Source organism: Kogia breviceps, chromosome 15, assembly GCF_026419965.1.
Source record: "Kogia breviceps isolate mKogBre1 chromosome 15, mKogBre1 haplotype 1, whole genome shotgun sequence".
NCBI classification, from domain to species: Eukaryota; Metazoa; Chordata; class Mammalia; order Artiodactyla; family Physeteridae; genus Kogia; species Kogia breviceps.
Window position 1 is genome coordinate 84,024,275 of NC_081324.1, and position 24,920 is coordinate 84,049,194.

Genomic DNA, 24,920 nt, shown 5'->3' on the forward strand with positions numbered 1-24,920 from the left:
AGCCCCATTTACATGGGAAGCATGAGGGCAGGCACTTCCTCAGGATTCCTCTGGATTTACCAAGGAAAGCGAACTTTAACCTGCACAACGGGTGTGTTTCTGGGGCCAGAGCCTGAGAGGTGCAAAGTTTTCTTAGCACTGGGATTTAGATTTATATCTTTTCTGCAGAACCATTTTTTCCCTGAAAAATCTATCTTCCAGATGGACTGTTTGCAAAGCCAGGATCCATCCATGCATCCATCCATGCATCCATCCATGCATGTGCCCACCCATGCATCCATCCACGCATCTATCCATCCATGCATGCATGCATCCATCCATCCATGCATCCATCCATCCATCCATCCATGCATCCATCCATGCATGCGCCCATCCATGCATCCATCCACGCATCTATCCATCCATGCATGCATCCATCCATCCATCCATGCATGCATCTGTGCATCCATGCATGCACCCATCCATCCATACATGCATCTGTGCATCCATCCATCCATCCACGCATCTATCCATCCATACATACATACATGCATCTGTGCATCCGTGCATGCACCCATCCATCTTTGCATCCAGCCAGCCATCCACACACTTGTTTTTCCATCCATCCATCCAACTGATATATTTATTGAGCACCTCCTATGGGACTGGTGATGTTAAGTGATGAGCAAAACGTATATAGTTCCTGCCCTCAGGGAGCTTAGAGTCTAGACAGGGACACAGATTTTTTTTTTTAATCACAAATAAATATATAGAACTGCAAACTTTGAGAAGCCCACAGTGCTCCGAGAGAGTGAGAGGAGAGATGAGATTTAGTTTAGATGGTCAGCAAAGGCGTTGCTGAGTTCTGCTTTATGATACCACTGTTCTTCCTTTTCTTTAAAAAAAAAAAATCAAGGTGGATGAATATGGCACACAGCAGCCGATTGCCCTGCTGAGACTGCTGTTGGAAAAAGGCTACCTGTACGACCGGGGGAAGGAGCTGAACTGTAAAAGCATCCGAGACTTCGGCTTTATTGCTGCGATGGGGAAAGCGGGGGGAGGCCGCAACGAAGTCGACCCGAGATTTATTTCACTATTCAGTGTCTTCAACATTCCATTTCCTTCAGAGGAGTCTTTGCACTTAATTTATTCCTCCATCCTCAAAGGCCATACCTCGGTAATTTGATTTTAATTAGAAGTCTAAACCGGAGGGCCATGTGTTGGGTAGAAATGTGGTAGCAATGTGTGCATCTGGCACAGCAAACACAATGCCTACAGCCCACGGTGCTTCTAGGGGACTGTGAACATGTTTTCATTTCTTTCAAAGCCAGAAGAAAGGAATCAATATAATTCAGCCTGGATTATATTCACCTTTATACCAAGGCAGTCATAATATATATGTAAGACAATTTATTTAATTATAATTAAATAAAATAATGTATAAATATAGTTTTATTTCTAGAAATAACATGTAATATATTTATATAATATATATAATAATATAAAGAATATAATATATATACTAAGATATATAAATAATGTATTTTTATGGAGGAAGGGACCCATGAAGGCATAAGTGCCTGGGGCCCATGGAAGTTGTGATGTGGCCCTGAGTTACATAGGCCATCTTGAGTGACAGCAGTGAACCAACTAGAGGACTTGGGCTCTGGAGTCAGTCCCCACTCTGCTCCTTGGGCAAGTCCCTTGAGAGCTCCTAGCCCCCACCCTCCTCCGGAACAGGGAGATGATTCTGGTAGCCACCTCACTTAGGCTTTGGGAGAATGAAAGGAGGAAATGCATGTAAAGTGTGTGGCACGGTGCCCAGCACATGTCCGATACTCACTAGATACTAGTTAATGCTGTTATCGTTGTGATTTATGTGACCCCCATAAGTGGAACCCGTTCATTTAAATAATGACCTTCTGATCCTGGCATTTGCCTTCTAAAGCAGGCTTGCACACTTGAAGTCTTGAAGGGCCAGGCAGGAAACATAAAGGTGTGGGATCAGTGGTCACCTGGCGTGTTCATGCCCTACGTTAAGCCATTCGCTCCCAAAACAGTGAGGTCTGTGCTAGTCAAATCAACCTCAGACTGAGGGCTGGTTTGGGGCTTTGGTTTCATATCACATTGACTTGTCGGTTAATGTGAAAATCTAGGGAAACAAAAGCAGATCAGATGATTAGTTTCTCTGGTTCTTTAATTGTTTTCTTACCTCCTCTCCAAAAATTATGGTAAAATTCATGCAACATAAGATTAGCTGTTAAAACCATTTTAAAGTATACAGTTCAGTGGCATTTAGTAGATTCACAATGTTGTACAACTATCACCACAGTCTAGTTCCAGAATATTTTTATCACCCCCAAAGCAGTTATTCCATCCTATCCTATAGCCCCCGGCAACCACTGATCTGCGTTCTGTCTCTGTGGATTTTCCTATTCTGGAAATTTCCCATTAATGGAATCATACAATATGTGGTCTTGTGTGTTTGGTTTCTTTCACTGAGTGTCATGTTTTCAAGGTTCATCCAGCAGTGTAGCAGGTGTCAGTGCTTCATTCTTTTTTATGGCCCAGTCACATTCCATGGTATGGATGGACCACATTTTGCTTATGCATTCATCCACTGATAGGCACTTGGGGGGTGTCTTTTCATTCTGTAGGTGTTTCATGAGAGCATCTTGGCTGTAAGTGACAAGCTGACATCCTGCACTTTGGCACTTTACAAAAACATTGTTCAGGATCTGCTGCCCACCCCATCCAAGTTCCACTACATCTTTAACCTTCGAGATCTCTCGCGGATTTTTAACGGTCTTGTCCTCACTAACCCAGAACGGTGAGTTTGTCTTCTCTCACTGAAATGTGTCCCGTCAGTACGATGGGTTTTCTTATTCTTTTATTAAGACAGAGAAGCTGTCAAGGAATGGGGTGTGGATCCATGTATCAGTTAATTACCCAGTGTCTTTTTGTTTACATTAAACGAAGAACAGAGTCAAATACTTGGTTAAGACCTGATGCCTCTTGAACCCTTGAGTTGAAGGCAGGTGGAGCCAGGAGAGGCAGGTGTGTGGCTGTGTGGACAGGTGTGTTCAACCCCGCGGTAGGACGGCTGTGACAGCCATTTATTCTCAGTTCTAAAGGTGAAATTGGCCCGCGTGGAGCCGTTCCTTCATACACCTGAATTGTTGCCAGTTGCTAACTGGTTCTATTATCAATATATGTGTCTTTGGGAGAAGTTAATCATGGAGGACAGAGGGATTTATTTAAGTCTGGGTCTGGAAATTGACTCATGAAAGCTAGGCGTATCTGTGTATTTACATTAACGTAAACTTTCATCTATGTAGATTTGCAGGGATGCTCCAATTTCGTGGATTCATGTTATGAATCCACAAAATATTGAAAAATGAATTAGGAACTTTCCCTGTACCCACACTGACTCTTGGGTGCCCCTGAAGGTTTCAGAATGGCAGTTCCAGAGAGAGCAGCCCTAGGTATTTAGGGTGGAGTGAGAGCTCTTTGGCAGAAACCAGAAAAAGACCCAGAATTGGGGTCAGATGGAGTTGGTTCTTAGAAACAGGAGCTGCCAGTGGCTCTGCTGCTGATTTTAAATTAATAAATTGCAGCAAGTAGGAGTCCTGTCAGGTTCTCAGGTCATCAATGTCACTTATAGACAATGTTCTTTTTCTTCCCTGCGGTAGGGTAAGTTACGAATGACAACGTTATGGTCTTTACACTTAAACTGTTGGCTTGCATTAAATTTCAGTTAATGTGAAACCAGGGGGGGAAAAAGACTATGGGAGTGTTGTCCTTTTCTGCACCCTGTGTACCCACCTGAAAACAGGAGCATTCAGCCTGCTCTTCTCTAGACAACTTTGTGGCTGGTTTTGCCCCTTCCATCCTGTAGGTTCCAGACGGTGACCCAGATGGTGAGAGTCTGGAGGAACGAGTGCCTGAGAGTCTTCCACGACCGGTTAATCAATGAAACAGATAAGCAACTGGTCAGTACATTGAATAGGTACCAGCAAATGCAAAATAAAAACTCTAACCACAAGATTCTTCTCTGGGTGAAAAGAAAAAGTACAAATCAAAAAAAAAAACCCAATGTATTTTTTTTTTCAATGTATTTTTTGTATGGGACACTGCAGAAAAATAGAGACTAATAATGAAAGTCAACCGGTAAAGGAGGGTGGATTATTAAGTACCTTGCAGCCAATGGGGAAGAAAATCAAATGCAAATTACTTCATACAATTCTAGCATACACTCTTTTTCTGACAAGTCTTAGCACGTCTATGGGGTTGAGTTTGGCTTCCTGAAGTGGTCTTGTATTCTCAGGTCAAAGAGCACATAGGCAACTTGGTCATGGTACATTTCAACGATGACGTGGAGGTGGTGATGAGGGACCCCATCCTGTTTGGAGACTTCCGGATGGCTCTGCATGGAGAGGAGACGCGCATTTATGAAGACATTCAGGACTATGAAGCGGCCAAGGCTTTGTTCCAGGTGCGGACAGGGCTCGCCTCTTCCGGGAGCGCATTGCATGGGTGCCCAGGAGGTGGAGCTAGGAAGAACACCCATGCCTCTGTCTGTAGGTTCAGGATGTGGGCTTGTGTCTGATCCAGAGGTGTCCATGTCCAGTGGTGCATGGGAATGGTCTGATGAATTTGTTCAACACACAGACCCCTGGGGCCCGTCTTTGTGCGTTTCCCTTCGTCAAGCCCACGCAGGGTGCCAGGGTTCCGATGCACAGCCAGCTTTGGGAGCCACTCATCTGACCCCCTAATACTCATCTTCATCTTAATTCACGAGTCGAGCCTTGTAACTGGCATTGGCTTGCTGCTGGCCAGTTACGGACCAGCAGATCGAAATCTTGATCGTAAAAGCCAGTCTCTTAAACCTGAATGATCGACTAATTTCAACAATTATAGACATTCAGAAAAATCTCTCCTCCGTTCTTAATCACTCTGGCGCAAAAGGAGAGAGCCTGTCTCTTAAAAGCCAGTGATTCTTAAAGGCAAATGTTCTTTTTCTAAACTTCAGGAAATTCTTGAAGAGTATAATGAAAGCCACGCCCAAATGAGCTTGGTCCTCTTTGACGATGCTTTGGAGCACCTGACCCGTGTGCACCGCATCATTCGACTGGACCGTGGCCACGCCCTGCTGGTCGGGGTTGGGGGCTCCGGGAAGCAGTCTCTGGCCAGGCTGGCCGCCTTCACAGCTGGCTATGAGGTGAGCCAAAGCTCCCCTCCCACCCCCCCGAAATGGGTTTGGTATGCCAATTTCCACAGTTAGTAGTTCCTGCAAATATTTGAGCTATCTATAACAGATCATAACACGATGTTTTCATAGAGTATAAAGTGTTTTTGCTGGGGGGTGTTGATGTTATTTTAACTGAATATTTGAGGCATCTAAGTATTGTATTGTATTTGGAATGAAAAACATGTCAAATCAAGTTCGAAAGTCAAATACGAGCAAATCCTGTGACCTGTGACTGTGCTCGTGTAGAGGAGGGGTTGCCCTAAACCTCCATGGACCCAGTGTTGGGGGTCGGCAATGTATCAGCACAGCCAGCACGCACGGTTCTGGGACATTCTTAGAATCTTTAAAAAAAAAAAAAAAGTTTTATTGAGATACATTTCACAGACCATACAATTCATCCACTTAAGGTGTACAATTCAATAGTTTTATAAAAATACGTTCAAAAGGTTGTGAAACCATTACCACATTCAATTTTAGAACACTTTCATCATCCCAGGAAGAAATCCCAAGCCCTTTAGCTGTTGCCCTCTATCTTTCTGTCCTTCCAACGCCCCCCAGCCCTAAGAAACCACTAATCTACTTTCTGTCTCTCTCGACTTTCCTTTTCTGGATTTTCATACAAATAGAATCAGAGCATGTGGTCTTTTGTGACAGCTTCCTGCACTTAGCATAGTGTTTCCAAGCTTCATCCATGTATCAGTGCTTCATTCTGTTTTGTGGCTGAATCATGTTCCCTGTGTGGTAGACCACGTTTCGTTTATCCACTCATCTATTGACAGTCATTTGGGTTATTTCCACCTTTTGGCTATTATGAACTACACTGCTCTAAGCATTCATGTACAAGATTCTGTGTGGACATATGTTTTCATTTCTCTCGGGTGGATACCTAAGAGCCGAGTTGCTGGGTCATAGTGGCAACTCTCTGTTGACTCATTTGAGAAACTGCCAGATTGTTCTCCAAAGGGGCCTCACCATTTTATATCCCCCCAGCACTGTATGAAGGGTTCTGTTTCTCCACACCGTCCTTAGGCTCTTACAGATAGTCCTGCAGTGCCCACAGGTTAACTCGCCAGCCTGGCCCATCACCGTGGAGACGTGCGCCGTGCAATGAGAATCAGTTTTGAAGAGGAGTCGTCTCCACAACTCACCCTCCCACACTGTCCTTAGTTCTCTGGTATCCGATCCTGTTCATTACTAGGGTCTTGCATTATCCTCAGTGTCTCTGTTTTTGCTGAAAACTAGCCCCAAGTGCCTTGACCGTCCCCCCCCCCCCGCCCCCCGGCGTGCCTGCTCTTCCTGGGCACAACAGGGTCGTTATTCAGCCTCAGTCATTACCAGGCACTCAGCTATCCCTCATGCCTACCCTGGATCCCTTTCATCCATCCTCTCGGAGGGGATACCTCTTGTTGGGTTTCCGCAATCCTTCTACTAGCATCAGAAGGTGTTCTTTTGCACAAACTGTCTTATTCGTCTTCTCATGTCTTCTGGAATCAGATTGAACTCAACATTATTATCATCATCACAGAGTGATCACTGTTGTTATGGGGTCACTGGTCTCTACATACACGTAATATGTCCTCATTGCAGCTATTCGGAAAATGCAGAAACATCTAAAGAAAATAAAGATCATCTGTAATCTCATCACCTAAGGATTACCACTGTTGGTTCCTAGTAACATTTTGGTGCACATCCTTCCAGAATTTTCCTATGAGTCTACAAATATATTAACTTATTACTAGCAATGGGTTAATGTTATATGTAACTTTTTCTTAAGAGGGTCTTGTAAAATTTTATTTTCAAATTATATTTTTCAGAGTATATAAAATAAATATACCTTTTCCATTTAACATGTCAACATCCCTTGTCATTTGACATCTTTCAGAATCCAAATTTGATGAATGTGTAGTATAATATTTTAATTAAAAATTCTTTAGTTGGACATTTAGAAATATTACAATTTTGTAATATATAATTAACATCTATATGGAACTTTTGTAATCTGTTTTTTTCCATTTAACTCTAGATCACTGACATCTTTTAAAGTCAATAGCTATATATTTGCATTTTCCTTTGAAACACTGCACAATGTTCCCTTGTGTAGATATGCCACACATAAGCCTCTCTGTTGGTGGACATTTAGCCTTTTCCTTGTTTTGTTATTATAAACAGTGCAGTGATGAACATTCTTGTTCTTTGCACACCGATCAGTTTGTTCCATGCAAACATTTTCTTTTGAAATTGGGAAATTGGAGGGTTTAAGGGTATATGTTTTAAAAAGACTTTTGATCCGTGGCACCAGATTTCACATTAGAAAGGTTGGACCTGAATTCATGGTGGAGTTTGCCTCCTTGAATCAGGAGTAAAAAGGGCCTAGGGAATTCCCTGGCGGTCCAGTGGTTAGGACTCAGTGCTTTCACTGCTGGGGCGTGGGTTCGATCCCTGGTCAGGGAACTAAGATCCCGCAAGCCTCGTGGAGTGGCAAAAAAAAAAAAAAAAAAAGCCTGGAAATGGAGGACCAGAGGAGAAGCAAAGGATTTTTAATTTTATCCATAACTTTGTTAAAAATAGTTTTGAAACAAATATGACTTTTGGGTTTTTAGCAAATGTTAAAGATGAGTGGAGGGTACAGTGTCATTCTGTTATTCACTGTATTTGGTTTATTTTTAAAAATGTCTTCATTAACAACCAGTCAGTCCCACGACAAAGGATTAAACTGATTTATGCTACCAGCAACGTCCTTTTCTCCTTACTCTGCCAATACCAGGTATTGTCATTCTGATATCTGCCAGGGTTATAGGTGAAAACTATTATAGTTCAAATGAGAATTTCTTTCTTTAATTAATAGTGCAGTTTGAATATCTTTTTATACGTTCATTAGATATTTGTCTTTTCCTTTTTGTGAGCTGCCTCTTTATATGCTTATTGATTTGTGAGAATTCTTTATATAGAAGAGCAGTCATGGTTAATTCAATGAATCTAGCTTGCAGTATTTCACAAATATTAACCTTTTGTTGAAAGTATTTCTAAACTAACTTGGTTGATATACCTTTAAAATTAGATAAAATATGTAATCAAAATCATCCATTATTCAAATGTAATTGTTTTACGATTGTTTCCTACACTTTTCTGTAGGATATAATGTTACCCTCTGGGCAAGTTGACTTTTCTGTTGATTATTCCACGTAAAAGTGATGCATTTTTGGGACTTCCCTGGCGGTCCGGTGGTTAGGACTCCGTGCTTCCACTGCAGGGGGCACAGGTTCGATCCCTGGTCGGGGAACTAAAGTCCCGCATGCCATGGTGCACGGCCCAAAAAACAAAACCAATAACAAAACAAACAAACAAAAATGGATGCATTTTCCTTTGAGGTAGTGCTTGTGCATCTTGGGCTCGAAGAATGGCGGACAGGATGTCGGAGGGAAGAGGAGGAGGAGTGGGACGTGTTGGGCCGTCCGTGTGTCCTGGGAAGTGGAGGGGCAGTTGGGTAGGGAGACCGGAGAGAGCGGTTCGTGCCAGGGGTGCCGGGACCTGTTGAGGGGGCGGAGTGAAAGCTACACTCGGGGAGGATGAACGGGGTCTGCAGGCGGCAGGTAGAACTGGAGACCTGATTATATGTGGCTGAAGGGCTTCCCTGTTGCCCTGAGTTTGTGCCTGTGACTGTGTGAGAGGGTGTGCGGGTGTCCACGTGTGTGTAACCACGTGTGAATGTATGTGAGGGACTTTTGAGTGTGAAAGTGGGTGAGCAACTGTGTGTGTGCCCACGGACATGGCAGTGTGTGTCGGCTGAGTGCATGTTTGAGAGTGACTGTGTGTGGGTGTGAGAGTGTGTGAGTGGCTGCGTGTGAGCATGTGTGAGTACCTGTGAGTGTGAAACAGGCTGTGTGTGTGTGTGTGAGAAAGAGAGAGAGAGAGAGAGAGAGAGAGAGAGAGAGAGAGAGAGAGAGAGACTAGAGGTAGAGGGGAGGGAGGAAATGAGGGATCTTTCTGTTTCCATAAATCTGAGCTTTTTCTAAACCGTTGGTTGCAGTTAAACTTCTACACACATGAGCCGGAGGACATGCTTGAACAGGAAAGACTTGGCTTACATTTGTGTCCTTATTTCCATTTGTATCTGTTTTGTGTGTAGTAGGATTTTTGAACTTAAGATTTTTTAAACTGCTTCTTATTCGGTGTTTTTTACACATCTTCCCCCAATTTATCTCATTTGAAATGAGTTCACACAATGACTGTCCCCGCACCCCTTTCCTCTGTTGCTTGGCTCATCCTCTGCCTTCCCTCCCTCCCAGTAACTCAGATGACTCTTTTGTTTCTTTGGCCGCCCCCTGTGGCTTGCGGGATCTTAGTTCCCCAACCAGGGGTGGAACCCGGGGTCCAGGGCAGCGGAAGCGCCAGGTCCTAACCACCGGACCGCCAGGGAGTTCCCAGCAAGTGACTCATTTTAATGACTGAGGGTGTCCTTTGCCTTACCCCCAGCCCTCTTTTTGCAGCCATATTCATAATCCGTCTGGACAGGCCTTGTTTGCCTGCATGAGCTCTCAGCTCGCACACGTGTGTGCCCGCACAGGAACGCCCACTGTGGTTGCTTTGACGGAAAAGGGATGCCAGTTTTCTGTGTCCTGCATTTCTCCCTCAGCCGTATTTTGTGAAAATGGCCCAGGTCACCCGGGTGTGCTGTCGCTGGGCCCTCTTCGATGGTGGCTCAGGCCGAGCCGCGCCGCCCGGGGCTGTCCTCCCCCCTCTGCACTGACCTGGAGCCCCTCCCTGGGGCCGGCGGTCTCACGGGGGCGCTGTGCTCCGTGCCGGCAGGTGTTTGAGACCCTTCTGAGCCGCGGCTACTCTGAGGACAGCTTCCGGGAGGATCTGAGGACCCTTTACCTGAAGCTCGGCATTGAGAACAAGACGACGGTCTTCCTGCTCACGGGCGCCCACGTGGCCGAGGAGGGTTTCCTCGAGCTCGTCAACAACATGCTCACCTCAGGTAACGGGCCGCTGGTCCCGCAGGGGGTCTGCTGGCCTCCAGCCGCCCAGCTTTCGGCGGAGGCGGTCCGGTAAGCGCTGCCTCTTTAACTCGCTCGCTCCCTGCAGAGGAGGCGTCATGCGGGCTGTCACAGGCCGAGGGTGCAGCGCGTGCGGCGGGGGCGCGGGGAGCTGGGGGGCGGGATGCGAAGCAGGTGAAGGGGCCACCCTGCGCAGGACCTCGTGAGCCATTTAAAGGAGGTTAGATTTTTATTCTGGGTGCAGTGCTGTGCTACAGATTTACATGTTTATTTACTTACCATTTATTATTTTATTTTTGGCCGTGCTGCACGGCATGTGGGATCGTAGTTCCCCGACCAGGGGTCGAACCCACGCCCCCCGCCTTGGAAGCGTGGCGTCGTAACCACTGGACCGCCGGGGAAGCCCCCAGATTTGCAGTTTTAAAAGAGCCCTCTGGCTGCCCGGTGGGGACTCGATTAGAGACGCATTAGACCCCGAGAGGGCAGCCGGCTTGGAGCTGCTGCCCAGGTGCGGGTGAGACATGACGGCGACTTGGGCCAGGGTGGGGCTGTGGGGACGGGGAGAACCGGTGGGTCCTCGAGATACTTCGGAGGTAGGGCCAATGGGACTTGGATGGACCGGGCGAGGTGAGGAAGAGAGTGTCGAGCGGGGTTCTCGAGTTCCTGGCTTGCGTGAGTGCTGAGTGATTCCGTTTACCAGGAAGGGGAGACCAGATCGGGCCTGTGTTGTGTGGGGCTTGTGGGGTCCGCTACACCTACGGGCCGTGAGATAGTGCGTTTGTTTTCGAGGGCTGCTGTAACAGAGCACCGCGAGAGGGGTGGCTTGGGCAGCAAACGTCTGTTGTCTCACGGTTCTGGAGGCCGGGAGTCCGAGATCAGGGCTTCGGCGGGGCTGGTTCCTTCCGAGGGCTTTGGGGGGGAGTCTGTCCCACGCTTTTCTCCCGGCTTCTGGTAGTTTGCTGTCAGTCTTTGGCATTCTTTGCCTCGCGGAGGCATCACCCCGATCTCTGTCTTCGTGTTCTCTTGTTCCCCCTGTGTCTTTCTCTTTGTCCAAGTAGCCACCTTTTAGAAGGACACCAGTCGTATTGGATTAGGACCTATACCTTCATGACTTCATTTCAACTTGATTACTTCTGTAAAGACCCCATATTCCCAAGGATAGATGAGGCACTCTGACGGTCAGAAGAAGGGCCTCGGGTGCAGATGTCCGTTTCAGAGTCACTGGCCTGTAGTTCGTAAAACCTTGGGATGGATGGAATCGCCCCGGGGGAGAGTGTGAGAAGCAAAGCAAGTCCAGGACTGAATGCAAAGAGGAAGAACGAACCAGAGCGAGAGAACGCAGAGGAGAACCAGGAGCGGGTTCCTCTTTGTATCTTGTCGTCCACATGGCTGTGATTTATTACAGCAACAGGGCACTCAGCACGGTCGGCAAAGGGAAAGGCACGTGGGGTAAAGTCCGGGGGAACCAGGCACAGGCTTCCAGAGCCCCCTCCCTGGGGTGTCGCACAGGATACACTCAGTCCCCCGGCGAGGAGTTGTGACAACGCGTGTGAAGTATCCTCAACCAGGGACACCCAGTGGAGACTCGGCACTCAGGCTGTTCCCTGGGGGCTGGTCAGGTAGGCACCTTCTGCCTGGCACACACCAAATTCCAGATTTCCCGCGGGAAAGCAGGGGGTCAGCATAAACTGTAGTTCGTACAAACAGCTTAGGCCTGGTACGCCCCTCTGATTGGTGAACGGTGGCAGGAACCCTCACGGAGTCTAAGTTCCCAGGAGCCAGACAAGGGCCAACGCTGTAAGCAGCCTTTTGTAAGGGGAGCAGCCTCGGCCCTGCTGTGTTAGCTCTTTCCTCGGAACCCGTCTGATATTTAATAAAAACGTTTTGTACTAATTTGAAATGGTACAAATAGTGAACAACAAAAAAACCAAAAAACCCAACAAAACCCGCAAAGCCCAACTAGCCAGAATCTGGCTGTTTCGTCCTGAGGGGGCTCTCCCCTGCCCGTCTCCATGTATTTAGTTATTCCTTAACTCTCGTCAGGTCCAAACCCTGGAGTGCGTCGACTCTCAGCCTCTCCCACATTTGCGAATGCTTTTTTGTCTCCAAAGCCTGTCCCTTCCCTTGTGTTCCCTTTACCATCGAAGCCAGACCCTCGTCGTGTCTGACCTTGGCTTTTCGCAAACATCTCCGTATGGCTCTTCCTCCTAAGATACCACTCTCTGTGCATTGCACTTGTGTTTGCTTTGCTCTGGGTCTCCGTGGACTGACTTCTCCTGTCTCTGCAGCCTGGCCGCCTTTCTCTTCTCATTTTCCAGGTGCACTCTTTGCATCCTGCCTCCGCATCTTGCCCACGCCTGGCACACTCTCTCTCTCCGTCTGTTTATCAGCCTCCATGGTTGCAAGTGACAGGAGCTCAACCCGAACAAGCTTATGTAAAATTAGGGAGAAACGAAGGAGACGGTATTGATTCTTGGAACTGAAAAAGTCCAGGTTGGATTCAGGTGCTCAAATGATATCATCAGGAACTGGTCTCTCCCTCGCTCTTGGCTTTACTGTTTTTCTTTTATTTGCATTCTTGGGTTTTCCCAAAGTAGTTTTTAAAAATGGCACTAGAAGCTGCAGACTTGCATCCTCCTTTCTTAGCCCAGTGAATGAGGGTTTCTCTTTCCCAGGACTTGTGACCACGGTGCCTGGCAGGCCTCGCATTGGCTGGCTGAGATCACATGCCCATCCCTGAGCCAATGACTTTGTCCGGGGTCATGCAGGGTTCTGATTGGTCAGGCCTGGGGTAGTGTCATGACTACCCAAAACCACATCCAGACTTAGAATGGATGAGAAATGATTCTCCAAAGGAAAAGAGAGACCTATGACAAGAAAGGGGGGAGCACATGGGGGCTGGGGGCAAAAACAACAGAACTCCACTTTCAAGTCCAGCACCAAGGAAGCTTTCCCCCCAGTTTTAGTTCTAGAGCCTTGCAGGGTCACCCACCTCCAAGAAGCCTCCTCGACCGTGCCAGTTTCCTGTCTCCTGAATGCCTGGGGCACCTACTGTCTAGGCTATTGATGTGGCATTTAGCACATGTGTCCTTGGGTTGGCAGTGGACTTTTCATACATGGGTTACAAACTTGTAACCCGGGATGTAATTGTCAGCCCTGTTCTCTATCTGTAAACCCCTCTGCAGGGCTCGGGGTGTATTTTCTATGAAGACTGAGTAGGGTCCGGTGGGTCCATTTAATAGTACCCCAAAGGATCGGGGGCAAGTAGCTCTGAAGCTCTTATGCTTTGCTGCAGAATGAGGGCTTTGCCTCTCCTCCTTGGCACTGATGACATAGGGGTGGATCATTCTTTGTTGTGGAGGCTGTCCTGGGTATTATGGGAGGTTTAGTAGCATCCCTGGCCTCCAGATGCCATTAGTACCACCCCCCGCGACAGACACACAACAGCAACGCACACACACACACACACACACGTTGGGACAACCAAAAATGCCTTCAGACATTGCCAGATGTCCCTTGGGAAGGGCCGACTTGTCCCCAGTTGAGAACCCCTGCTCTGATGCTCACGATAACCTGCCCAGGTAAGCAGGAGGCATTTGTTATTTCCATTTCACAGATGAGGAGACTGAGGCTCAAAGGGATTTACACACACGGCAAGTGAGCCTTGGGTCTCAGAGTTGGGACCCAAGCAAGCCCTGCTCTCTGGACTCGGCATCTACTGCTCTTTCGTGACGCTCTGCTCTTGCCATTTCGGTGCCTCGATCGATAATAGCCCTGGAACTTAAACAAAATCCTGGCCTTTGTTTTCTAGGAATCGTGCCCGCGCTTTTCCCAGAAGAGGAAAAGGAGTCTCTCCTCAGTCAGATTGAACAAGAGGCTTTGAAGCAAGGGATGGGCCCAGCCAAGGAGTCCCTGTGGCAGTACTTCGTGAACAAGTGTGCAAATAACCTGCACATCGTCCTGGGCATGTCGCCGGTGGGGGACACCCTGAGGACCCACTGCAGGAATTTCCCAGGTGCCCTTGAGCAGAGCCTGCAAATCCGTTTTCCCCCTTCAACAGGGCATGTGCCTTAGGGAGGGAATGACATATGAGGTTCCACCAGCAAAGTGGCCCGTGCCATGGTCATTAGGTTGAAATGCGGGCCCTGCCGTGTCGGATGAGCCCCGAGCGGCCCCTCGCATCTGCCGGCAGGCTCTCGTGTTGCCGCTGGGTGGCTGTCATCCTTCCGACAGGAGGAAATGCTCAGGTCCCAGGTGCAAGGCCCATAGCGAGTGCAGAGTAGCTCTCCGCACCCTTCCATCTGGGAAAATTCTGGAAGCCTCATGGAAGGTTCAGTACCTGCCCCTAGAACAGAGGGAGCCCACTGTGCTCCCCCAGGGGACATTTGTCAATGGCTGGAGACATTTGGGGTTGTCACAACTCCGGTGGGGGGGGCCACGCATCCAACTGGTGTCTAGTTGATAGAGGCCAGGGGGCTCCCTAACCTCCCACGGTGCACAGACAGCCCCACCAGACAGGATTAGTGTCGGTAGTGCCGAGGTTGAGAAATCCTGCTTTGGATCATTACTTTTGTTTATTTACTTATTTTTTTAAATTTTTGGCTGGGCTGCGCGGCACGCGGGATCTTAGTTCCCCGACCAGGGGTCGAGCCCGCACCCCCTGCATTGGAAGCGCAGAGTTCTAACCACTGGACCGCCAGGGAAGTCCCTTGATGATTATTTTTGGACCCGCTCAGCTCGTTCACCGATGTGTTGGGTACCAAAGATGGTATCCATGTTCTCGAGCATCTCGGAGTTGCAGAGCGATCATCTCTTTTGTTTCTCTTTCTTTTCAAGGTCTAGTAAATAACACTGGTATTGACTGGTTCATGCCCTGGCCTTCCCAAGCTCTGCATGCAGTGGCTAAGTCATTTTTAGGTAAGTGACAGCTAATGTGGGGGCCATGTTAACAGTATAACAAAGCCATTTGTTTTCCTTTTTCTGACTCTGAATTTTGGTCCAGTAGATTCTGTCACCGTTAACCCCCATGGCCGTGAATGGCGTTTTAGTTTGTTAGTGTGTTTTGATTTATGTTGTGTTTTAGTCCAAAGAGATTTCGGGGGATTTACAAGGACAACGTAGGATAAAAATTGATTAGGTACCATCCAAAGTAGGGGTCAGCAAACCCTGGCCTGAAGGCCAAATTCAGCCCACCGCTTGTCTTGGTAAATGCAGTTTTATTGGAACACATGTAATAAACATACTGTCTATGACTGCTTTTATGCTACCACCACAAAGCCGAGTAATTGCCACAGAGACTCTACGGCCCACACAGCCTAAATATTTACTGTTTGGCTCTTTACAAAAAAAGTGTGCTGATCCCTGACCCCAAGGGTGCCTGAAGGACCTTTCGGTAAACTGATTATCCATCAGTGCTGATTTTGCTCTACAGTTTCCAAGCCCTGAGGCCTTGATTATTAATTTTAATCTTCAAAATAAGAAAGCAAGTCAGAGCTTCCCTGGTGGCGCAGTGGTTGAGAGTCCGCCTGCTGATGCAGGGAACATGGGTTCGTGCCCCGGGCCGGGAAGATCCCACGTGCCGCGGAGCGGCTGGGCCCGTGAGCCATGGCCGCTGAGCCTGCGCGTCGGGAGCCTGTGCTCCGCAACGGGAGAGACCACAGCAGTGAGAGGCCTGCGCACCGCAAAGAAAAAAAAAAAGAAAAAAAAAAAGAAAAGAAAAAAAGAAAAAAAAAGAAAGCAAGTCAGTTTATCCTCAGGGAAAAACTTTTTATCTGGACCTAACTTGAACAGATTTATGACACTGGGTGACCTTGTAAATAGTGTCAGCCTTATAAATACATATTCAATAAACAAATAACTAGTCCCACTTGATAGGCAGATTGCAGTCTTTTGGGGAAGGGGGCTAAGACAATGACTCTTTCCTGATGATATAACTCAGGGATCAGCAGACTTTCTGTGAATGACCGCATGATAAACATTTTCAGCTTTGCAGGTCATATGGTCTCTGTTGCGACAACTCAATTCCACCATCGCATCAGGAAAGCAGCCCTGACAATACGTGCATGAACGGGCGTGGTTGTGTGCCAATAAAACTTTATTTACAAAAACAGGTGGCAGGCCGGATTTGTCCTGCAGGCGGTAGGTTGCAGGACACCTGATGTGGAGGTGCCTTAGCTTTCACAGGCTTGTTAGCCACCTCCGTGCATTAGCACTTAGCTTTGCTTTCAGTATTCAGTGATTCAGTATCATAAATGCTGCTGCATGGAGTGTGCTCAGAATTTTTTCCCTTAAGTTATATTTCTGGAATTGGGATGACTGTACCCATAAGGATGGATATTTGTGAGGCAAAGCTTTTCATGCATGCTGTTAAATTGGCCCATGGCTGTGGTTTGCTAATCCCTGGTATAATTCAAGATCCAATATGCAGAATCTGGATGAATGCATGCTTTTGGTCCTACTTCCTTCCTTCATTTTCTGCTTTGAGGCGGAAGTATTTTGCAATCTGTGAGATAATCCAAGTGATGTGGTTTTGGCACTGGGAGTGATTATTAATTCTTTCAGCAGACTTACAGGAAGACCTTCCTTGTGCCCAATATGTGCTGGGGGTACAGGGGATACAGCAGGGACACTGAGCAGATCTCTCTCCTGGAACCTCCAGCCCCTCCGACCACACTGTCTTATTAGCCTTCCTACCAGTAGGGACAGAGAATCGGCTTTCTGTGTTCTTAGAGAAATTGCCAGAGCGCGGATCAGTATTGTGGTCCAGAAAAGCCACTGACAAGTGATAACTGCTCTTTTCTATTAAAACATTTTTATATCGTATTTCATTGTGGTAAAATGTATATAACATAAAATTTGTCATTTTAACCGTTTTTAACCATTTTAAGTGTGCTCTGTTACACTAATGTTGTGTAACTGCTACCACCAGCCATCTCCAGAACCTTTTTCATCTTTAAAACCGGAGCTCTGTCCCCACTGAACACTCCCTGCTTGTCCTCCCAGACCTGCCCCCAACTCCTGGTAACCTCTAATACGCTTTCTGTCTCTACGAATTTGCCAACTCTAGATATTTCATGTAAGTCAAATCATGAAACATTTGTCCTTTTGTGTCTAGCTTCTTTTACTTAGCGTGTTTTCCAGGTGTATTCATGTTGTGGCGTGTGTCAGAATCTCCTTCTTGTTTAAGGCTGAATAATATTCCATTTATGGACAGACCATATTTTGTTTATCCATCCGTCGATGGACACTTGGATATGGTTCCCACTTTTGGCTACTGTGAATAGTGCTGCTATGAACATTGGCGTCCAAGAATCTCCTTGTGTCCATTTTTCAGTTCTTTTGGGTACAAACTTAGGAGTGGAATTGTTGGGTCACATGGGAATTCCCTGTTTAACTTTTTGAGGAACTGCTCCTTTCCTTTCTTTATGAGCCACCCTTTTCCCTTCCTTCCTCTTCAGGGACAAATCCGCTGATCCCAGTAGAAAATATGGAAGATCTGGTAGAACATGTTGTTTTGGTCCACGAATCCGTGGGTGAATTCAGTAAACAATTTCTACAGAAATTGAGGCGCAGCAACTACGTAACTCCCAAGAACTACCTGGATTTTATTAACACGTATTCGAAATTACTGGATGAGAAAACTCAGTATAATATGGGTAAGACTTGGGAATGGGACGATTAACAGGGATTGTTATTACTTACGAATAAAGATCCAACTGCTGACCTTTTCCTTAAGCAGACATTTCTTAGCAAGATTGGTCACACTCAGGATTGAGGCAAAGCAAAGCACTTGTTGGATTTTGCATTTCAGAGTGATTCGTCTGTGTGGGCAGGACGCTGGCATGCTTTTATTTTTGTTTTTCTGTGCTGGGCCATGCACTTTCTTAGCTCTAAATTTTCATTGCGTTAGAGATACTATTTGATGAGAACCACGCGCTCTGTTGGAAAACGTTTTTTAAAAATGCTCTGGCTCTGGTTGTTGGCCCAACAAATGGTTATTTTCAGAAATACATTCATTTTGGAAGATGCCATCCCCAAACGGCAGTGGAGGTACTGATGGATGCTTGACATCTCATGAAAATGATTTTTTTTTTTTTTCCGGGGAGCCCACCTTGGAGGAATCGCACTGGAACGCTTGTCTGGGTGTGTTGGGAACAGCGCCCCCTGGAGGGTGAATACCTGTGTTCCCTTTCCTCAGCTCAGTGCAGGCGTCTGGAGGGGGGGCTGGACAAGCTGAAGGAGGCCACCATCCAGCTGGACGAGCTGAACCAGAAGCTGGCCGAGCAGAAGATTGTGCTAGCGGAGAAGTCGGCTGCCTGCGAGGCCCTGCTGGAGGAGATCGCCACCAATACAGCCATAGGTGAGTGTGGGTCCAACTCTGGGGGTCAGGACACCCCACGCCCCACCCCGCCAAGAAAAACCCCAAACAGGACAGGGCTCCTCTGGGGGACATCCCGGGGAAGCCACTTGTAGGAACTGGCGTCTTTTGACCCTCCCGTTGCTATTTTTCTGAGTTAGCGTCAAGCCCCCTATAATAGGCACTAAAGATGTTACCATATGCAGGACCCACAGCTGGTAGCTTGAGGATTTGCCAGGATGTGGAAGAGTCATCTCTTTACCCTCAATGGGCTAGTGAACTGGGTCGGTTTAAATGACCTCGGCCTGAGCATCATTTACTTGGGACTTTCTTGGTTCTAATGTGAACCTGTTTCCGGGTTCTTTCTTGGGCCCCTCACCTGAGCTTCCTGGCCTGGCGGCTGCTCTTGCTCTGATTCCCTCCTGCTCTAAGGGAGTGACTTTCTTTTTATTTATTTATTTATGTATTTATTTGGCTGTGCCACACGGGATCTTTGTTGCGGCATGCGGGATCTTTTTTTTTTAGTAGCGGCATGCATGTGGGATCTAGTTCCCTGATCAGGGCTCGAACCCGGGCCCCCTGCACTGGGAGTGCAGAGTCTTAACCACTGGACCGCCAGGGAAGTCCTGGAACTGGCTTACTTTGTACGACTCTCACACAGGACAACTCCTAAGCTGCAGCTCTGCCATGACCCCAAACCCTTCTCCCTGGGTCTTGGGGCTCCCGTTTCTATCGTCTCTCAGAGTCCTGTGTTCTGATGCGTGTCCTCCTCGGCTCGTCCTTGGATTTCTGCAGAAGCCACTCAGCCTCCCTGCCTCTGGGTATTCTCTTCCTAGCCCGTGTTTGTGTCGCTTCTGCGTATGACCTTGGTTCACTTCAGTTCCAGCTGTATCGTGTCAGGCCCTATCCACAGGACCCATTTTTCCTTACTCTGGTCACAGCGCCCCAACTTGGCTCTGGCACCCCGTCTGCTCTTGACCCGCAGTCTGGGCTGTCGGCTGGGGCTTGTTCCAGCCCTGGCTGGATCACTTCGACGTTCTCCTGGAGTTCACGTCTTGAATCAGCCAACCTGAACGCTTGCTTGTTGACTTGTGAGGATGAGTCCCGAGCGCACACCCCATCAGGGGGAGAGACTGCTGAATTCAGCATACGTTTATTGAATACCTCCTGTGTTCTTTTCCTAGGGCTGCCATAACAAAGCACCACAAACTGGGCGGCTTGAAACAACAGGCGTTTATTTATTCTCTCAGGGTTCTGGAGGATACAAGTCTGAAATGAAGGTCTTGGCAGGGCCTTGCTCCTTCCAAAGGCCCTAGGGGAGGATCCTTCCGGGCCTCTCGCAGCTTCTGGTGGTGGCCCCGCGATCCTGGGCGCTCCTTGGCTTGTAGACGCGCCCCTCCCATCAATGGCCCTCCATTGTCACGTGGCCTTGCCCCCTCTACGTCTTCACATGGCCTTCCTATAAGGACACAGTCACTGGATTTAGGACCTACCCTAACCCAGTACGACCTCGTGTTAACTAATTACATCTCCAAAGACTCTCTTTCCAAATAAGGTGACTTTCTGAGGTTCTGGGAGGCCATGAATTTTGAGGGGGACACTGTTCAAGCCAGTGCACCTACTATGAGCCAGGCTTTGTTCTAGACGCTGGGGTCACAGCCCTTGGGGAGATGCTTACGTTCTAGTGAGTGGGGCCGATCAACAAGCCAATGACCAGATGACATTTCAGATTGTGATTCGTGTCATGAAGCAGATAAACAGAGTGATGAGGCTGAGAGTGACCTCAGGGGAGGGCGGGCGGCCTTTGAGCTGGGCTGAGTGAATGTAGGAAAAGCTGATGAAGAGCCAGAGAGATGTCAGTGACCCAGAAAAACAGGGATGGAGGGCAGCTCTGATGTCCTCAGCTAGCACTGGCCAAGCAGGGCTGGAGGCTGTCCTGTGGGATGGAGTGGGGCGGGGGGAGGGGGGACACTGGCAGGCCAGTCAAGGAGGGTCGGAGTCGCAGCAGCCGTCCCTGTGTTGGGGACCCCAGGCGCCGTGAGGACATCTGTCCCGGTGGGAACGCCCAAGGCCGCCATATTGGCCGAAGCTCATGCAGCCCCCTCCGTCCAGTGCCCACCTTTGAGGGCTGCGCTGCTTTGGCTCAGGAGCGGCGGCCCATCCTCCCCATGCCCCAGGGGCTCCACTGACCTCCCGCTCCCCCCCACAGCGGAGGAAAAGAAGAAGCTGGCGGAGGAAAAAGCCATGGAGATAGAGGAGCAAAACAAGATCATCGCGGCGGAGAAGACCGAGGCCGAGACGGCCCTGGCCGAGGCCCTGCCCATCCTGGAGGCCGCCAAGCTGGAGCTGCAGAAACTGGACAAGTCAGATGTGACCGAGATTAGGTAACGGCTGGCAGCCTCCCGGCGTGCTTGGCCACCAGCGTCGCTCCTGACAGTAGTCATGAGAGAATCACGGTTGTTCGGCGTTTCTGTGCCGGCCGCTGCGCCAGGCACTTGCCGTGGTGGGGACTGTTACCGTCTCCTTTTGCAGATGAGGGACGTGGAGCCCAGGGAGGTGAGCCGACTTGCCTCAGGCCTCCCAGCCAGTTGGTGCCATGGCCCACTGGCCTTGAACCCAGGCCGACTCACAGAAGGAGACTGGGTGCCAGAAGGGGCTGGTGGGAGAGCTGAAGCCTCGTCAGTCAGTCCTTTATACGGGAAGGACGGAGGAGTGTCTGCCCTAAAGGAGGCAGGGCCCTGGATGCAGGCAAGGTGTGCCACACGTGGGAGATGCCCTCACGCATGTCTAGCCAAATGACGGCCTTTTACAGGTGGGGAGAGTAGTGGGGTTTTTTTTGTTTGTTTTTGTTTTTTTGCCATACTGCGCGGCTTGTGGGATCTTAGTTCCCTGACCTGGGCCCCGGCAGTGAAAGCGCCGAGCCCCAACCACTGGACCGCCAGGGAAGTCCTGGGAGAGTGGGTCTTTACTGTGGCCCCAGACATTCTGCAAATCGGTCTGTAAAAGGACTCCATCCCCCGCAGCCAGAGGGCCCATTTGCTGTCCAGAAGAGGGGTCTGGTGTGGAGCTTCCTCCCCACCCCCGCGGGGCATGGTCCCCCCCAGGGCACCGTTCGTGGATCTCGCTGGGAAGTTTAGCACCGTGAGTGAAGCCAGGAAGAAACGGTGTCCTGTCTGCCCCCTCCACCCCCGTCATCGTGCTGCCAGGCCCCCCACGCGTGTCCCTGCATTGGGAGCCTCGGCTCTCTCCTCGCTCCCCGTCACGGCCTCATTTTCAGAAGGGGTTCCGTCCTTCTGGTCCCACAGTCAGGTCTCCTGTGAGAGAGACTCCTGTCTCCAGGCTGGAAGCTGGCCCTGCGTTTTCTGTTCCTGGCGGGACGGTGCTGCTTCTCTGAGCTCATCTCTCTTGCTCAGGGCCGAGCAACGTCCCTCGTCCAGAGCTGTGCTCTGGCTGTTGGCTCATCTGTGAAACATGTGGATTGAACAGAACGTTCAGCCAGTTCCAGGGCAGGGGGCCCGAGTAACTCCTGGGGGGTCATCCAGAGCTGCCGCTGCTCTTAGCAAGAGGTCATGATTTCAGAGCTTTGCAGTGTGATTGCAATGAAGGTATAAGGATGGACGTTTTAAAACCGCAGTAGCGTGTGCTGGAAGTTTAGACTGAGTTGTGGGAGAGACCCTCAACACGTACATTTCCAAGGGAAACATCCAACCACTGGTTATACAGATCTGGGGCACTACCCCCAGGTCAGCAGCGTAAAAGCATCTGAGAGCAGAGAGTTGGGAAGCGTTTTTGAGTATTAATTTGGAAGGAGTATTTATGTAATCCAAGAGTCGATTTCCGTGGGACCACATGGAGAGTTTGATATGTGTCCCCTGCAGTTAGATGGGGTGCCTGCATCACCCCCGAGAAAATGAAAGTGGCCTATGGCCCAAAAGGAGTAATTTTTAAAATTGTAATTATTGGAACAGGTAATATGTTGATGCATGGCTTTGCTTCTTACTGGCTGTGTGACCTTAGGCAAGTCACCTAACCTCTCTGTGCTGCAATTGCCTTCTTTGTAAAATGTGGATGATAATAATTGTCCCCATGGCATCGAGGTTGTTACGAAGATCCAGTGAGCTATTACATAAAGAGCTCTCACAACTGGGTTGAGCACAGAGTCAGTGCCATGTAAACATTAGCTAGGGTCGTGGTTCCAACATCAAAATGATGTGCTATGAAAAGCCCCCTCTCACGTGTCCGCCATCAGCTTAGTTCCGCCTCACCACACGACAGGTAACTGTTGCCATTCGTTTCTCACATATCCATTCAGACAGCTTTTGTACATGTTCAAGGCAACCAGATATACAAGTGTCTCTTCAGTTCCCGACGTTGGACTCTAAGGGTTGTAGAGCAAGGGATACTTCCGTAGCCTTTTTTCTTGCCTTTTAAAATATAATTGGGGGCTTCCCTGGTGGCGCAGTGGTTGAGAGTCCGCCTGCCGATGCAGGGGACGCGGGTTCGTGCCCCGGTCCGGGAAGATCCCACATGCCGCGGAGCAGCTGGGCCCGTGAGCCATGGCCGCTGGGCCTGCGTGTCTGGAGCCTGTGCTCCGCAATGGGAGAGGCCGCAACAGTGAGAGGCTCGCGTACTGCAAAAACAAAAACAAACAAACAAACAAAAGAATATATATATATATATATATAATTGGTAATATACTATACATATTTTTCTGCATCTTGGTTTTTTTGCTTGAGACCTTGGAGATCTTTTGCATGTTGTTATATGAGAACTTCCTCAATATTTAAAAATAGCTTGGCGTAGTCCATTGGATGGCTGTGCCATCATTTATTTAATCAGCCTCAGTTTATGAATTTTTAGCTTATTTCCAGTCTTTTGCCTTTACAAACAGTGAGGCAAAGAATAACCCTGCCTTACTTCACTATGCACAAGTCCACTGGAAGGATACATGTTCAGAAGTGGACTTGCTGGGTTCCAAGGTGTGTGTGTTTATAATGTCTATAGCTGTTGCCTAATGCCCACCCGTAGGTATGGAGATTCACACTCCCACTGACAACACATGCGAGGACCTGCTTTTTCGTGGCCTTACCAACAGAGGGCGCTACTAAACACTTGGCTTTTTGCTTGTTTTATAGATGAAAAATGGTATGTGTGTAGTTGTAATGTGCATTTCCCTTTTGATGAGTGAGGTTGGCCTTTTTTTCATATGTGAAAAATGTGTGTAAGATCCTGTGTATTTCATTTTCTGTGAACTGTTTACGTGCTTTGCCCATTTATCTTTTGGATTGCTGTTACTGTTGCTTTTTTTTTTTTCTTATCCATTTCCATGGGCTTTTTATATAATGGGGAGACTAGCTTTTTATCCATGATGTGAGTTGCAAATAGTTTTCCCAGTTTGTCATCAGCCATTTGACTTTATTTAGGACGTTTTTGTGTGCGTTTGCCGTGTATAAATTTTTAGTTGTATGTGGCAGATTTTAGCAATATTTTATTTTGTGGCTTTCGCTGTTACCTCATACTTAAAAGGCCTTGCAACTGGAAGATTGTAAAATAATTTCCCCATGGTTTCCTCCTGTACTTTTATAGTTTAATACTTTTATAGTGTTTACATTGAAATCTTTGATCTCCTTGGGATTTTTCTTTGGGTTTAATGAGTTTGGATCCAGATGGCCGCAGTCTGGCCTTGTTTAGGCCATTCGGATGTTACGAGTGATAAGCCAGCATTTAGGTCTTGACAATTTTATAATCCTTTAATTCTTTAAATAGCGCTTCCTTTCTGTAATGCTCAATCCCCTTTGCAGAAATCATTAAGTGTTAAGGCAGGAAGATTAGGAGTAATGAAGATTAGCGGTGGATGTTTCTCTGGAGTAGAAAAGGCTCCCTTTGTTACTGGCCTGCAATTTTACTTTTCTTCCTTTCCTTCATTCAGTATCATTGGGCGCCTACCTCCCGCCCACCCTGTGCTGCCACTGGGGCTGAGAGGCGATGGGCCAGGCAGGGGGTCTTCACCGATGGTCTGGGGGGGGGGCGCAGGTGTGCACATGGGAATCTCACGTGTACAGTAAAATGACCCAGGAGGAGGTCAGGAAGGGAGGGTCTTTATTGCTATGACTGTGGATAATGGGGGACCTGAACTAGTCTGGGGGGTGGGTAATCAGGGAAGATGACCCCCAGGAAGTGACATTTAAACTGAGACGTGGGATGGAGGCTGGAGCGGGGCTGGAAGGAGCTTGACCCGGGGTGGGGGGGGGGGTTGGCGGGGAAGCGGAGCCGGTCAGAGTGTCTGGGGTAGAGTGAGGGGGTGGGGAGTGGGGCTTGTGATGGGGATTCTCCTCCA

General features: G+C 48.3%; 1 protein-coding gene across 3 annotated transcripts in view; it reads left to right on the forward strand.

Moving 5' to 3' along the window:
- The window catches only part of DNAH10 (dynein axonemal heavy chain 10), a 150,165-nt gene that overhangs the window by 100,617 nt on the left and 24,628 nt on the right, over window positions 1–24,920 (forward strand). For all 3 annotated transcript variants that reach the window (XM_067015312.1, XM_059040733.2, XM_067015313.1), the window contains 11 exons: window positions 896–1,156; window positions 2,637–2,809; window positions 3,878–3,971; window positions 4,307–4,474; window positions 5,012–5,200; window positions 10,037–10,208; window positions 14,039–14,242; window positions 15,064–15,144; window positions 17,685–17,882; window positions 18,425–18,586; window positions 20,793–20,967. In XM_067015312.1, coding sequence (XP_066871413.1) covers window positions 896–1,156; window positions 2,637–2,809; window positions 3,878–3,971; window positions 4,307–4,474; window positions 5,012–5,200; window positions 10,037–10,208; window positions 14,039–14,242; window positions 15,064–15,144; window positions 17,685–17,882; window positions 18,425–18,586; window positions 20,793–20,967 — 1,877 coding nt within the window. The remainder of the gene's footprint in view (window positions 1–895; window positions 1,157–2,636; window positions 2,810–3,877; window positions 3,972–4,306; window positions 4,475–5,011; window positions 5,201–10,036; window positions 10,209–14,038; window positions 14,243–15,063; window positions 15,145–17,684; window positions 17,883–18,424; window positions 18,587–20,792; window positions 20,968–24,920) is intronic.